The sequence below is a fragment of the Amblyraja radiata genome, chromosome 17 (assembly GCF_010909765.2).
Source record: "Amblyraja radiata isolate CabotCenter1 chromosome 17, sAmbRad1.1.pri, whole genome shotgun sequence".
NCBI classification, from domain to species: Eukaryota; Metazoa; Chordata; class Chondrichthyes; order Rajiformes; family Rajidae; genus Amblyraja; species Amblyraja radiata.
In genome coordinates, this window is record NC_045972.1 from 11,223,762 (window position 1) to 11,240,288 (window position 16,527).

Here is a 16,527-nt window from a genome sequence, read left to right on the forward strand (position 1 = left end):
TCCCTAGAGTTTTATCTCCAAGGCAGCTTTCTATCTTAACCTTCGAGTTAAGACCACCTCTACTTCCCTATTGAAATTTGAGTTTATAACCAATTCAGCTCAAGTAATACAAATAGTGATCCTTAATCCATCAATGGTTTTATATACAATTTGCATTATGCAATCACGCTTTACAGCTAGATTGCTTGTAGTTAGTTGCAACTCAACCAACGTAATATATTTTGTCATTATGCTTTTTTATTCGGTAAGCAATAGTATTTAATATTTTACCTTTCTGAAACTTTAATGTATATGTTATAGCACTCTCTCATGCTTTAACTAGTTCTGCTTTGAGGTTCAACTGGCTTAATGCCAGGTAAGCAGTTCTAAGCATTTTGCAGCTTCCAAAGTGGCAATAAGGTGGAATGAATCCTGCACACTGTGACTAGTCCTCCAAGTTGCATCTTAAACTGAAGACTGGTGAAGTATCCAGTTCTTACTCCTATTAGTCTTATTATTAAGAATTCATTCTGTAAAGATCTGTTGGCAGGGAGCTTTCATGCGATATTATGCTTATTGCCACTAACAATCTCTAATAAGTGCTAGCTAGTAGATACATAAATTTGGTAGATCAAGTTATAATTAACAAAGATATCTTGTTGTCGTTTGGAAAGTTTTACATTGGCTGAATTGTTAAAATGTTAGCATGGCAGGACCTGTACTCTGAGCTGTGCTGGATTAGCTCATCTCAAATAAACCCCAAAGGATTGTAATTTGTGCAGTTGGAGAGGAGATGGGAAATATTCTGCACCTGAACACTATCTAAGGAGCATTGCTGGAATGTGAAGGAACTGGGATGAGCTGGTCTGGATTGGATGGCAACACAAATGATGCAGCATCAGACATGATGGATGGGCATGGTACAAAAAATAGTTATGTTTATGTGAAACTTCTCTCTTCAGTGAGGTACAAAGTGACTCGAAATCAAAGGAATAAACGTCAACCCCAATTTTAAAGCAATTTTTAATTTTAACTTATAATAAATAAGCATGCCCAAGTAAGCAATGAAAGGAGAAAATTACAGACCACAAGTCCACATAAATGTGAAATGGAATCTGCTAAGAGATTGGAATAAGTGGTAGATTTTTCCTGTTCATGAAGCACTTTACTTTTAATAGTTTGGTGCCAACTAATGCGATGTTAGCATGCAATGTAGCAGAATGATGTATTAAAATAGGCATAACCCCATGAGATGAGTTCACATAAGGTCAATAGAAAAGTGATAAATTAGGGAGACAGTCTGTAGCTTAAAAGTTTTCAAGACCACTGCACAAAATCTCAATAACGTGACAGACTATGACTGAGCAGAGTTGCTCTGTAGAGTTTGATGAAAATGAGTTTCTTAAAAAATAACAGCCAATTCTTGTTACCAGATGATTTATATGCAAGTTTATCTCTTTAAATAATCAGCAATCGCCATTAGTATTGTTTGAGCATCCTGTTATATTCTTATAACCAGGATGGCATGATAAAATTCCTACAGATTAGTTGAACCTAATAATAATCCTAATATTAATTTCCTTGGCTGCACCTGAAGAGATATTCCATATCTCTGCCACAGGATTTGGAATGAAATTTGTCTCTATTAAATACAATTATTTCAGTTTACTTTATAATTTATTCATGCATAGAACATGCCAAACATGGAGGGGCAAACCAGATAAAGTAATTCTTGAAAGAAAGTGATAAAGGTTCCTACTTTAAGAAAACGTTTACTTTTGCTATACACTGTAAACTATGCAGTGTAGTTACTGAAGTAATAGTAGGGCATTTTAAATACCGGTTATATGCGTAATTCAATATAACATGGCAGTATTTCTTTGAATGCCATTTATTTGTAATATAAAAAGGAGAGCAAGACTGTCAAAAAGTTTTCTTTGCAATCCGTTCTGTTCAACAATATTTTTAATGATATGGATGACCTGATAAATTCCAGACTATTGACACTTTTTATTATCACATTTAAATAAAAGTTATGTCCAGATCTGCTACATCAAACAGAATAAGTCTGTCGGATAGTTTAGTACTGTTTTCATCAGTCAGCTGCTATCAGGATTACCTGGTGGAGAGATCACTCTATAAATATGGCTCCTACTTTAAGATGATAACTGAATTGGCAACCTTATTACATGAACATGTAACAAAATAAAAAGTTGGTAATGCGTGATGAGACACTTTCAATTTTGTAGATAGTTAGGGTGGGTCTGGCACATCCTGACACCAACTTCAGAAGAATATCTCCCAGCACTTAACTCTGGAGCTTTCTAGATTGCAAAATATCCTAAAACTTTTATCAATTTATTAGAGTGCATTGATAGTCTCTACAATTTGTGTTAACCCTGTTGTGAGCAGCCTTTAGAGACAGGACACCTTCATCCTATCTGCTGGGCTGGATTTGATTCCAGGTGATACAAGTTAAATTTGTATGGTAGGCAAATATCAGATTGAAATCTACCAAGATATCTATGATATATAAACTTAAAACTATTAATGCTACCCACCTGCATTAGATGAAGTAAAGCCAGGTAAAGATGAAGGACTGCCCACACCTGGCAGTAATACAGGCGAAATCCCTGGCAAGGTTGGGTAGGCAGTAGGAAGATTAAGAGCTTGTACTGGTGGATTATCAAACAAGCCCTGCTGTTGAAGTGTTTGCTGCTGTGTCGCCAAACCAAGAACCTCATTAGCTTTTTTAATGCGGTCTAGTTCTTGTTGAGCCATTAGCCGACGAACAGTGGCAGGATCAATGTACTCGACTTCTTTATCCAGCTGGCTTCCAATGGTCTCCTTCACTTTGAAGATATGTTGATGAGAAAAGATATGGTCTCGAATAGATAGCCGGGCACTATACTTGATGCCACACAAAGTGCATTCTGCTCTGGGTCCTTCATAATTTGACTGATTAATACCAAAGTGTTTTGCCATATTCAGTTTGGATTTCTTCTCTTTAGCCCTAGCATTCTGGAACCACACTTGAACAACTCGTTTTGGCAGTCCTATTTCATTTCCCAAAACCTCACACTCCAGCATGGTAGGTGTTCGATAATCATTGAAGCAGGATTTCAACAGTTTCAGTTGGAGATTTGTCATCTGGGTGCGGAAGCGCTTTTGCCCTGGACGTTCCCCGTCTGAGAGCCTCGACATGCTGCTTCCATGAGGACTGGGCGAACAGGGATCAGCAAGGCTTGATGTCTCACTGTAATCAATTGTACATTCATTTTCCAATTCCCTAGCGTTATAACTCGGCGATGGACTGACCAAGCCCGATGAAATCCTGTCTTCATTTTCCTGCATTGATGACTGCATCAACTTCTGAAGACTCTCAGTTTGATAGAGGGCCTGTTTACAGTCAGCCATTGCCCCAGTTGCACTGTCGTTGTCTGCAATTGCTTCATCTCCAGTTGTAGTGTCAGTAATAGCTGTGTTTACTGATGAACAATCATCATTATCAAGCCTAGTTTGGTCATATCCCAAATTGACTGAGGAAATTGTAGGACCATCAAATTCTTCAAGCCCCTCGACTTTGATAGATGACGGGCTAAGAAGAGCTTTGGGTGAGAATTCTCCACTTTTGTTCACAGGTGACAGACTGGCGCACTGGCTGTCGCTATTTATTGATGAAAGCTGGGCAAAACTGGAGCAATCCATTGGGTCTACCTTCAATATGTTTCCTCCATCGCTATCAGTTGATAAAGCAGAAGACATGATCAGGCTGTACCCAGCACGTTTAGCTTCATGCCAGTGACGGGATCGGATGTGGGCTTCGAGTGCTGTCTTAGCCTTGAAGAGGGCTCTACAGAATGGACAGCGCCGATGAGCCTGTGCGGGCCCAACTGCTCTAAACTGGCCCTTTCTCTCTCGAGCACGTGTGTTCTGGAACCAAACTTGAACTACTCGTTTTTTGAGACCTACTTCATGTGCAATATGATCCAACATTTTTCGTGTTGGGTTGGAATCCAGCAGATATTTTTGGTAGAGAATCTCTAATTGCTCTGGGGTGATGGTGGTCCTTAAGCGTTTATCTCTCTGAGGCTCGTCCCCATTGTTTCCACTATCATTGTCCCCGGGACTGACACTTGCCTTTTCTTCCAGTTTTCTTTTCAAAGTGTTCATAGCGGAATTTGGCGTCGAAGGTGAAGAAGCAGAGCTAGTTGGGATCTGAGGTAGAGTTCCGGAAAGTAGCTGACTGGCAAGCAAAGGATTGGTGGGGTCAAAGAGCATGAAGGGCATTTCGATTGGGCGGTCTAAAAACTGAGGATGGACAAATTGGTTTTGCCCAGACAAGAAGTGGAGCTGCTGATGCTCCTGCCAAAGGTCAAAGGTTGGAAATGCCAGCTTGCATTGGTCACACTGGTAGTGAACCATTTGAGGAGGAAGGCTTCCAAGCTGCTGCGGTGTTGAAGTGTGAAGTGGATTTAAGGAGATGTGAGAAAGCTGAGACGGGCTAGTGATGCCCTGCGAGACGGAGCATTGTGGCTGGGACTGCTGGGGTGACGGGAGCTGCGGGGCCATCTGCTGTGTTATTTGTGGCTTCTGGTCTTGTTGCTGCTGCTGTGTCTCAGGTTTTGGTTGTAACAGATTCTCTTGTGAATGCTGCTGCTGCTGTGTATCAGGGGATTCGGGCTGCTTTGGTTTCTCCTCAGAAAATTCCGGGTTAGACGAACCTTCCTCTTTCTGAGTTGAGGTGTGAGGCAGATTGCCAGGAGGTACATTTGCTGTTGCCTCGGATGATGAACCACAGACAGCTGAGGTCAAAGGAGTGCTACAAGATGAAGCAGAGGGCCCCATCATCTCCATCGCATCCATGGAGTCCTCTGTCTGACTGTCGTACTGACCGTCGTCATCTTCATCTTTGTAGCACAGTTTTTTTTGGTGTTTAATGAGGTCAAAAATACGTTGAAAGACCAAACTGCATTTTTTACACTGGTAATTCAAATTACTTGTGCGAATGTAGCGGTCATTTGACAGCTCACGGCGCTCACCCTCCTTTCCATCACCCTGATTCTCGTAGTTCTTGCGCGCCTTCTGCCGGGCATTTTGAAACCAAACGACTATCACGCGAGTTGGGAGGTTAAGCAAATTTGAGAGTTGCTCAAATTCGTCATCTTTTGGATAAGCATTGGCATCAAAGAAATCCTGCAAGACCCGCAGCTGATAGTCAGTAAATCTCGTCCTAGTCGATCGGTTGCTTCTGTAATACTCAGCCCTTGAAGGTTCTGGTGAGGATGGCTTTGAATCCACCTTAATGTCTTCAAGTGATGTAATAGGAGGGTTGTTGAAATTGTACGGAGAGTCTTTGTTACGCTGTCGTTCTTTGAACAAAGTATTTCTGAACCAGTGCTTTATCACTTTCTGTGGCAACCCTGACTTGTCAGACATTTCTTTGATTTGGTCCTCATTAGGGGAATTATTGATGTCAAAATACCCTCTGAGGATTTTAAGCTGATCGTCCGTTATGCGAGTCCGCGGCCGTTTGTTCTGCTGCTGTTGAAGTAGATTGGGGTTGAGCTGCTGTTGGTAGAGCTGAGCCAGATCGGTGGGTATGGGGTCCACAGGCGTTAACTGGGAGGTAATTTGCTGCGGTAAAGACTGCAAGGGCAGCGACTGCATCAAAAGAGGTGAAAAGATAGGCAGGTCCATTGGCATGGTGAGCTGAGAGATTGACACAGATGGCTGTGGGGTTGAAATAGCAGGAGGCGTGTGCGGCGGGGCAGCGGTGGTGGTAAGATTCTGGGCAGTAGATGCTGGTGCGGGTGCAGGTGGAGGGGGTGGGGGCGGTGGTGGTGGAGGCGGCGGTTCAGGAGTTTGTGGCTTCAGGGGGTACAGTTTATCATAGTTCACTCTGTACTGTTTGGCAAAGTGCTCGAGCTCTTCAAACGGTAAGAACTGCTGATGCACGTGCTCTTGGTGGCTCTTTAGGATTAACATGTTTGAGAATAATTTGCTGCAAGTGTCGCACTCCAACTTATCCACATCGTCGCTCAGGCCGCTTTTACTTTTCTTCTGGACTTTTTGTTTGTTTTCGTTGAACTGAATAACAAGTTCGAACCCAAAATTTTCCAGCAAGGCTTTGGTGGCGTTACCGCGAGCATCAGAGGGAATACGAGGAGGGGGTAAGGAGGAGTCGTTACCATTCACTGCGGTTTGGTCTTTCCTATCTTTGGATCTGTGTGCCTCCAAGGAAATGTCCTTGAGCATTAACCCTTCATCAAATCTTTCAGAGTTTTCTTTGTCTTTGTGCCCATCCCTGTCTTTGTCTTTCATCGTTGCTTTTGGTTTCTTGTCCAGCTGTTGGCTTTGTTGGAGGAAAGCTGCATGCTGCTGCACTAGAGATGACTGCTGCCCGTGATGAAGCAGTTGCTGCTGCAGACTCTGAGTATGGGGCTTGACATCTTCAAGCAAAGCGCTCGCTGCAGACATTGACATTGTTGACATTGTCAATGCTGCACTGCTCACTGGGATGCTGATCTCTGGGTTCAACTGAAATTCTGTCCCTGGGATATAGAAAGGAAAGAGCAACTGTTGTTGCTGGAGTTGCAGAAGAGCCTCAGTGGTCATGGGAAAATGTGGCAGCAAGGCTGGGTTGAAGAGTTGAGGCTGAAAGAGAGCCGTTTGCTGAAGTTCTTGCTGTAGTTGAGCCTGTACCTGGGCCTGTACCTGGGCCTGTACCTGGGCCTGTACCTGAGCCTGTGCTTGGGCCTGTGCTTGGGCTTGGGCTTGTGCCAGCGACTGTGCCTGTTGCTGTTGCGTTTGTTGCCGAGATGTTATCATGTCCACTATCTTCTTTTTGCTAGCATCTCTTTGTTCTAAAGATGTGGTAATGCTGCTCGCAATAGAGTTACTGACTGCAGATGTTCCAAAGGAATCGGCTATTATCTGGTTTCCACTTATTAAACCAAAGCTAGAGGTAGCACTATTTGTAACACCACATCCACTCCCACTTACACCAACATCAGTATTACCATTGCTGTTGCCACTTGGACTTGGACTAGATGTTGACGAGCCTAAAGTATTATTATTGTTACTAATGGTACCACTGCCCACTGTGCTGCTACTGGCAGCTTCTAACTTTGCTGCTCGTGCTTTGGTCTGGTGCAACACTGAACGCATATGGATCTCTAGGGTCGAGCTTTGGCTATAGGCCACATTGCATGTGTTGCACTTAAAAGGCTTGTTATCTGGGCTGCTTGTTGGTTCAGGCTGACCAGTAGCTGATTCCTGAAGTGCTCTTTTCAACTTGTGCAGGTGGGACACAGAATTATAATGGACAAGCAAGATGTTCTTTTGTGTAAACGACTCCTTGCAAACTGTGCACTTGTAAGGTCGAGAGGGATCCAGGAATTTCTCCATTGTGAAATTAGGGCCTTTCCTAAAGGGCAGTGCCCGTTTTGGCTCAGAGCCAGAATCCTCTTGCACAGATCCAGAGTCACTTCCAACAGGGCTTTGCTTCTCGTCCGAATCGCTTTCGTCGTCTTTATCCTCATCTGCCCCCAAGGCTTGATCTTCACTGAGAACTGCATCACCCAGCACCATAACATCACCATTTACTCCAAGTCCACTGTACAACTGCTGGATGTCACTCTCACTCAGTTCTAGATGGCTGGTCTCCAGGTGCTTTTTCAGGGCTTGAAACGTACGGAAGCTGCGCTGGCACAAACTGCACATGGTGGCGGCTCTAATAACGTGATACTGAGAATGCAGTTGTAGTTTCTCAATGGTCTTGAAGGCTAGGCTACACTGATTACAGCGGTATTTGTAGACATGGCGATCTGAGACTGGTAGCTGGGGCCGTTTTGCATGAATCTCATTGAAATGGGCTTGAAGTGCAGTGGAAGTCTTAAATAACTGGTTACATCCTTTCTTCCAGCACAGGAACCCAGCATCATCCTTCACTAAACTCTGGTCAACAGAAGACTTTGGTTCCATGCTACGCTCTGTATTTTCCGAAGGTACATTGCTCTTTTCAGGTGCATCTGATGTTTCTAATGAAAACAAATTTAATGAGAACTATCAGTGGGTATTGTAATTTCTAGTCAGCCCACTTCTATTTTGTTTTAATGCATGAGGCTAGTTAATGCCATATTGATTAAAATTTTAGATTTACAGTACCACCTCTGTATCTCTGAATACCAAAATATAATAAATTACTATTTTGTTAAAATATCTTAACCGTTTTATGGTCATTTATATTCAATGATTTTAGAAATAGATCAAACTTATGTAAGTTATTGGAAAATACTTCTAAATTGATAAATCAATAAGTAGAGCCAATACCCACATAATTTCAGGATGCAGTGATATTTCTGCTATTTTTGTCTTCTACTGTCCACACAGCCAATAGGCCAATCTTAAAAAAAATATTCTTGTCTCTAGCATCATACATTTCATCGTAAAACCATTCATGCTTTAAATTTTTTTTTAATTTTTCCACTGTGCTGGAATGCAGAGAAATATCTCCTCAGCACACATTGCTTTCTGAATTTAAGAAACAATAATTTTGGTAAAGAAGCAATGTTGGGTGCATAGAGACGTTTTAAAGTGAAACTGCTGCTTTAGTTAGCACACAGAATCAACATCCAGTATGAAAAACATTTCCAAAACAGTGGTGACTCCATAATCTGACATTTGCCAAAGGTAGATTCTGATGAATTTACAAGCCTGGATGAACACAAATCAGGCAGCCCTTCAACTAATAAATTTATGGAAACAGCTATTACATTTCCCACATTAAGGGGTACAATTCCAATAAGTCCACTCTATAATACACTTTGTTGTTCAAATTCACTGTTATTCACTGACTGTCTCATTCACTTTATATTGCCATTGCGATTCACTTCCTGCAGTCTGAATCCCAACAAAATTACAATGAAAGTTCCCATGTAGCATCTGTATGGAACAAGGACTTGGCAGAAATGAAAAACATGGCATATTCAGCAGTGAAGGAGTTAAAAGGGCACAATATATGATGGTGCCCTAAACTAGAATGAAGGTGTCAAAGCATAACTACTGATTCTGAACTGCATTGTAAAATTGAGATTAGACTGAAATTCAAAGATGTTGGATTTCTGTGACTTTCAATACAAAATCCTAGAAGAAAGATTTGACCTTGGTTACATGTGTTTAATGTGATATATATTAATGTTTAGTCAAACTCTACTTCTGAAACTCCATTCATTTGAAGTCAATTTCAAAAGGGGAGTAGATGGGTAAATACTACTATATTGCATGTCCAGCCATTCTACCAGAGGATACATTTCTTCCCTTGTTTGCAAATTGGTGACTTGGTCACAGTGATCTTTCAGAACACAATAAAACCTTAAAGAAAATACAGATTATGGGGTTCACACTGATAAACAAATGCAAGGCTCTACATTAACTTCAGCATAAAGGCAAGTGGAGTTAACTGCTCTAAAATAAGGCAGTGGCACAAATAAACATCACATACCTTGCTTTTTGTAAGCAGTTCCATCTCCAAAATAATCAATCCACTCCGAACACTGTGTAGCTAATTTTAACTAAGGCCATGGTATAAAAGGAACAATTTTAGGCTGGATTACCATTAGCGGGTAATCTTGCTCTTTCTCCTCACCATTGTGGGGCACGCAACTAACATCTAGTTGACTAAATGCTGCTTCCGTTTATGTTCAATTATTCAATACCTGAACATATTCATTCTGCAATTCGCCCCCACTGAATTTTACATTTTAACTATAGCAAGGCGTGTTATTGTCCACATTAATGGGCAGTTAACTGATAAACTAAGGTAGCCTAAAGGAAAGTGTGTGTGTGGGTGTGGGAAGGGAATTGGACCTTGCTAACTTTATAAGGGGATCTAAAGCATAATTTCCAAAATACAAAATAACAATTATGGGTCACCAGCTTACATTTTGATTGCTCATGCAAATTTGGTGGGTATGAACTGACACTTTCCCCAAAAAGTGATGATGGTTAATATCTATCCATGAGAAATTAATAATTAACAATTAAGTCAATTCATTTGATCTTTCCTCTAATGATACAGATATTATTTGTACACCCTGCCATATAGAAATAATGATAGTATATACACTACATATTGATTATGTACCCAATATATTTTGTAATGGATGAATTTCCATCCAACATACCAAGTAGTTTTGCAGGATCTTCTGGATTGGAGCTTGTTGCAGTCTGCAAGAGCATGTGGCATTCTCTCTCTGGAACATTTGCAGAGAGAAACATGGTGCTTGGCATCATCATCTCCGGAGTAGTCACCTGTGGAGAAGTATTTCAGTGATGAGGAAGAAGCACCTAGTTTATTCAACAGCATTCCGTGGGGTTCAACTTGTAACACTCGACATTAAATAATCTGCGCAAAGCATTCATTTTTATGACTAGTCAGAGCAGAGAACTCACAGTAAAACACAACTCATGGAAGGCATGAAACTTGTTGGCATAAAATTCAGACTAGCATTACTGATAACATTTCTTATTTGTTCACAAGATGTGAATGGCAAGGCTAGTGTTTGTTATCCATTACTTGTCATTGCATGAATAAAGTGGCTTGCTAGGCCTTTAGAGTTATATAAGGTCATAAGGAATAGCAGTAGAACTAGGCCATTTGGCCCATCAAGTCTACTCCGCCATTCAATCATGACTGATCTATCGCTCCTTCCTAAAGCCATTCTCCTACCTTCTCCCCATAACCTCTGACACCTGTACTAATCAAGAAGAGTTGTAGAGTTATCGAGCTATACAGCCGTCCATGTTGCCTAACCGTGTCCCAATTGCCTGGCCTTTATCCCCCAAACTGGCCTACCAATGTACCTGTCTAAGTGTCTTTTAAATATATAATTATACCTGCCTCTACAACCTTCTTTGGCAACTTGTTCCATATACTCACCACCCTCCATGTGAAAAAGGTTGTCCCTCATGTCCTTTTGAAATCATTCCCCTTTCATCTTAAATCTATGCCCTCTAGATTGGACTCCTTCACCTGGGATAAGACTGTGGCTATTCATCGTACCCGTGTGCCCCATGATTTAATATACCTCTATAATGTCACCCCTCAGCCTACAAGAGAAAGAATTTCCAACCTATCTAGACTCTCCTATAACTCAAACCCATCAGACCAGGTAACGACCTTCCAAATCTTTTTTGTACTCTTTCCTGTTTAATGACATCCTTCCTACATCTAGGTGACCCAAACTGTACATAGTACTCCAAATATGGCCTTACTCAATGTCTTGTATAGTCCTAACATGACTGATTGACTGAAAGAGACAGCATGGAAACAGATCCTTCGGCCCACCAAGTCCATGCCAACCATCAATCACCATTTTATGCTGGTTCTATTTTATCCCACTTTTGCATCCATTCCCAACACACAAGCAACAATTCACGGAGGCCTAATAACCTGGAAACCTGCACGTCTTTGGGATGTGGGATGAAACCGGAGCACCAGGTGAAAACCAATGCATCATAGGAAGATTGTGCCAACACCACACAGACAGCTCCAGAGGTCAGGATCAAACCCAGGTCTCTGGCACAGTGAGGCAGCAGCTCTATCAGCCGTGCCTCTGTGCCGCACTGTGGAGTTTTCTTCCAACAATAGAATGGTATTTTAAATAAAATACATTTGTTTACACCAGCAGAACATAGAAAACAGCACAGAGACAGGCCATTCAGCCCACAATGTCTGAGCCGAACATGATGCCTAGAAAAACTAATGTCACCTGCCTGCATGTGCTCCATACCCCTCTATTGCCTGCATATCCATATGCTAACTGAAAGGCCTCTTAAATGTCACTAACGGATTTGTCTCCAGCGCCATGCCCATTCCAGGCACCAGGCACCTCTGTAAAATCCTTTAAACCTCGCCCATTTCATTTCTCATCTTTTCTCTTCTTCAATTTATCGTGTAACTGTTATTTAACTTTCCACAAGTTTTCATATACGGTGCTTTTTTTTCTGGTTAACTAACTGCGTATTGTTCAGTGTAGTTAAGCGTGTGTTAAATATGCTGTCATCTGTTTGAAAGGGGCACTTTGGGTGTTATTATACCACCGGCATACTTTTGTTCTTCAACTGGAGCCATAGAACATCTATGGAACTATTAACATATATATCTGGTTCAATTGATCTTACTCTGAAATTATTCTGCCCTATTATAGATTCTTAAACGTCACTGTACTCTGAACAGGTAGTTTTCAGGATTCATCTGTTTCTTTGACAGAGCTAACAGAAATACACGCTCTTGCCAAATGTATTGTGACCAGTGGGTCTGGGTATCCTGGTCTGTCCAACCATCATTGTGCCTTGTTAACCAAAGAAAACAGCAAGCAACCTTATTGTGAATCGATGAAATCTGCAGCAGGTAGACATGAACTTCGCAGCCATAACGATATGGTTTTCAACAACTTCACTCACATAAAGACATTACATTCACATGTAGCATTAAGACATTGGGAAGAAGGTGTTTGATGATTATTGGCAATTAAAACATGAACAAATCTGAATTGCTCAGATAATGCACATATTGATTATTTTCAGTCAAATATTACTAACACATTTGCACAATAAATACAATGCTAATGCAACAATAATGGATGGATCTATCAACTCATGATGTTTTAGGTGTCAAGGTTAGAGAGCATTATCCTAGCAATAATAATCAAGTAAGGAATCATCAGCTGTGAGAGTAAAGCTCCAGCGATTTATGTGATTTTCAGATTGTACTACAATCTTGCACCATTCTACTGTTTTGCACTTGTTGTTGCGTTTATTGTTGTATTTATCATTTACTGTGTGTATACCATTTACTCTGTGAACTTAATGCGAGCAGGGGATTTCATTGCACCCTGGTATACATGACAATAAACAAATCTAAATCTGAATGTAATGAAACATTTAGATGGTAGTACAGACATCATTAGCCCCACAAATCGGTAAACGTGGAGAAGATAGGTTCACTGGGCTAAATGGAGGAGCAAGATAGCCTCACCAGCAGCAACCACTTTACTGACTTGTTGAGTAATAATTATTTTTCAAAATTCATTTTTGCCAGTGAAGTCTGATTTGAAAAATAATATTTGGGAATTGTAATGCAGTATTGAAATTAAAAGGTAGGCTTTATTTGTCACGATGCGACAAATGACTTTTGTACTTCAAAGGTGAAAGCCAATCGTGTGTGAATGACAGCAAGAATAGACAGAAATTCATCAACTCTGTTATTACACAGAACCTATTTAATCATAATCAGTGATTAAGTTTAGAGAGAGCAGTGCGGCTGCACAGGGCTTGCCTTCACTTTCATTCAATTAATTGTTGGAAAATAATAATCAAGCTCTCTTGCTACTCTGTATTTTAATCAGAGGACACATTTTACAGTCATTAAACCCTTTTGCAAAGAAATATCTAATAACCAGATAGCCTTTTCTTGACGATCAATGAGATGCTGAATTCAGCAAGATTTGCAATGAGGAAACCAGAAGGTAGATACTGAAATACGAACCACGAATTGGATCATTATTTTGCACAAGTTTAGCTTTTTACAGTAATTACATCCGGTAGGCGTCTACAATGCTGGAGATATGTTTCACTTTAAGAAAGCCTAGATCAACAGCTATAAGCTGATGAGATCAATGGGAGTGATGAATTGCACCCCCAGGGAATTGGCAGTGGTCCAATGAGAGCTGTAGTGATTGCCTTGTCTCAAGATGTGAATAAACCCACTCCTTTGTCACCTGTCAACCAAGACCATACACTTGTCTGTTATTTGGTTGATGTGGAAGTAGAATAACAACTGGAATGTTATATTCAGCAGGTTAAGCCAAGTAGCTGCAGCCAGGTAGTAGAGTACATGACTGTGATGCCTTCTTTGTGGTGGTGAATTGTTTCTTTGAATCATTGCATATCTCGTCGCTTGGTGTGGCTGACCACAGCATTGTGTTGAAATGTTAGCAATCTCCTTTTATCCATTGGCATTGGGCATGATTTTTAACGATGTTCTTCAGGGTTGTCATGGGTCCTACCGGAAGTTAAGTCGGGAATCTTCTGCACTAGTCTTATGAGTCTTGTGAACTTGGATTGAAGGAATGGATGATGTTTCCGGTCAAGACCCTTCTTCAGACTTATCTTTTCAGGCTTTAGGGTTGGAAATATCTCACGGCTGCAAATACATCAGGGTTGGAAAAGAGGTTTCAAAGGAGCTTGTTTATATCTAAGTGTTGTGGATGCCCTTGTGAACAGGGAGATTTTCCTTTCCTTCTGAAATTCCTGGAGGAGTGGGACATAGGACTGAGGAAATGGGTAGAACAGGCAACCGGGTTATTAATATTGACTTGGATGCTCAGTATTAAGTTGGATATCAAATCAAATATGGCTTCTTCGTCCATATCAATGCTTAGCTGTGAAGTGCATAAGAGTATCACTGATATCTGAAGGTATCACCCGCTGAATTTCTCCAGTATTTTGTGCCTACCGACCGTTCCCTCCGTAGTTCCCAGGTTAACTCGTCCCTTCCCACCCAAACCATCCCCTGCCAAAGTACTTTCCCCTGCAACCGCAGGAGATGCAACACCTGTCCCTTTACCTCCCCCCTCGACTCCATCCAAGGACCCAAACAGCCTTTCCAGGTGAGGCAGAGGTTCACCTGCACCTCCTCCAACCTCATCTACTGCATCCACTGTTCCAGGTGTCAACTTCTCTACATCGGTGAGACCAAGCGCAGGCTCGGCGATTGTTTCGCTGAACACCTCCGCTTAGTCCGTCTTAACCTACCTGATCTCCCGGTGGCTCAGCACTTCAACTCCCCCTCCCATTCCCAATCTGACCTTTAGGTCCTGGGCCTCCTCCATTGTCAGAGTGAGGCACAGCGCAAATTGGAGGAACAGCATCTCATATTTTGCTTGGGCAATTTACACTCCAGCGGTATGAACATTGACTTCTCTAACTTCAGGTAGCCCTTGCTCTCTCTCTTCATTCCCCCCTCCCCCTTCCCAGTTCTCCCACTAGTCCCACTGTCTTCCCCTACATTCTTTCTTTGTCCTACCCCCTTCCCTGACATCAGTCTGAAGAACCGTCTCGACCCGAAACGTTGACGATTTCTTCTCTCCATAGATGCTGCCTCACCCGCTGAGTTTCTCCAGCATTTGGTGCCTACCTCAGATTTTACCAGCATCTGCAGTTTTTTCCTAAACACTGATATCTGAAGCTTTGATTGATATTACTTCAAATTGTGCTTGCAACTAGGTTGACTCTTATCCTTGTATCTTTAGGTGTCTGTGTCAAGGAGAATTGATTCTTTCACCAATATCTGCTGGTCCAAGCCTTCCATATGTTAATGCACACTTCTTCCTCCTCCATCATTGATCATTCCCATTTGGTTGGCAGTCATAGACTTCCTTGCAAGCCAGTCTAACATGGCCATTGGCATTTCCACACAGTGTAGGTGCTGCTGATTCTCCAAGTGTGCATACTTTACATATAGATGATCAGAATCGGTCTGCTTAATGTTTGTGTAGGAAAGAACTGCAGATGCTAGTTTTTAATGTCGGTCAAGGCAACCTCTGGTCAAGGCAACCTCCGGTCAGAGGAGCGGCAACCTCGAGATCCTGGGGAGGTGAGGAGGGAAAGTGGGGGTATTGAGGGAGAGGAGGGAGTGAAAGTGGGGGAGGTGAGGAGGGAGAGAGTGGGAGGTGGGGGGATAGAGGGAGAGGAGGGGGTAGGGAGGGGAGAGGAGTTATGGAGGGAGGGAGGGAGTGACTGTGGGTAGGGGAAAGGAGAGATGAGAGATTGGGGGAGGGTAGGAGAGGGGAAAGAAGAGGGGGGATGTGTGGGAGAGGAGGAGAGGAGGGGGAAATGGGGGAGGTGAGGAGGGATAGTGGGGGGATAGGGGATGTGAGGAGTGGGGAGGTGGAGGACAGAGGGATATGAGGGGGGTAGGGAGGGGAGAGGATTTATGGATGGAAGGAGGGGATGACTGAGGGTAGGGGAAAGGAGAGGGAGGGAGAGGTATGGGCGGGATTGGGGAGGGGAGGAGGAGAAGGGCAAGAAGAGGGAGGGTGAAGAGGAGGGGGAGGGAGTGCTGGGTATGAGGGGAAATAAGCCGCGCCTGCGCAGTTGGGAGCTATGGGTGAGTGGTGGAATATTGCGTTGGGAGAATGGGTTGCGTTGGGGGACCAGGCCTACCGTGTGACAGAGACCCAATGGGTCCCACTTAGTCTAGTCCAGCATAAAGCTTGGCTCCTGATCACAGTGTTGCATTTCAGAAGTCAGGCAATAGTTACAGACTATTCTTCAAGCTAGGTGATAGTGGGGCCGAGGAACCTTGTCATAATAAATCACTTCCGATCGGGGAAAAATTCTTCAGTGGGTGGCGTGATCCAAAGCTGGTTATAGCAATTGGAGCCCAATCATCTTAGCATTGGCCAGCACTGCAAGAGTTCTTGAAAGCTGCATAGCGGGCTCAAAATGTGTAGGAAAGAACTGCAGATGCTGGTTTAAATC

At 42.4% G+C, this 16,527-nt stretch overlaps 1 protein-coding gene across 5 annotated transcripts in view; it reads right to left on the reverse strand.

Moving 5' to 3' along the window:
• Window positions 1-16,527, reverse strand: part of zfhx3 (zinc finger homeobox 3) — a 1,217,643-nt gene that overhangs the window by 5,511 nt on the left and 1,195,605 nt on the right. For all 5 annotated transcript variants that reach the window (XM_033035748.1, XM_033035750.1, XM_033035747.1 and 2 more), the window contains 2 exons: window positions 10,167-10,293; window positions 2,541-8,021 (listed from right to left, as the gene is read on the reverse strand). In XM_033035748.1, the coding sequence (XP_032891639.1) occupies window positions 2,541-8,021; window positions 10,167-10,293 (5,608 nt within the window). The remainder of the gene's footprint in view (window positions 1-2,540; window positions 8,022-10,166; window positions 10,294-16,527) is intronic.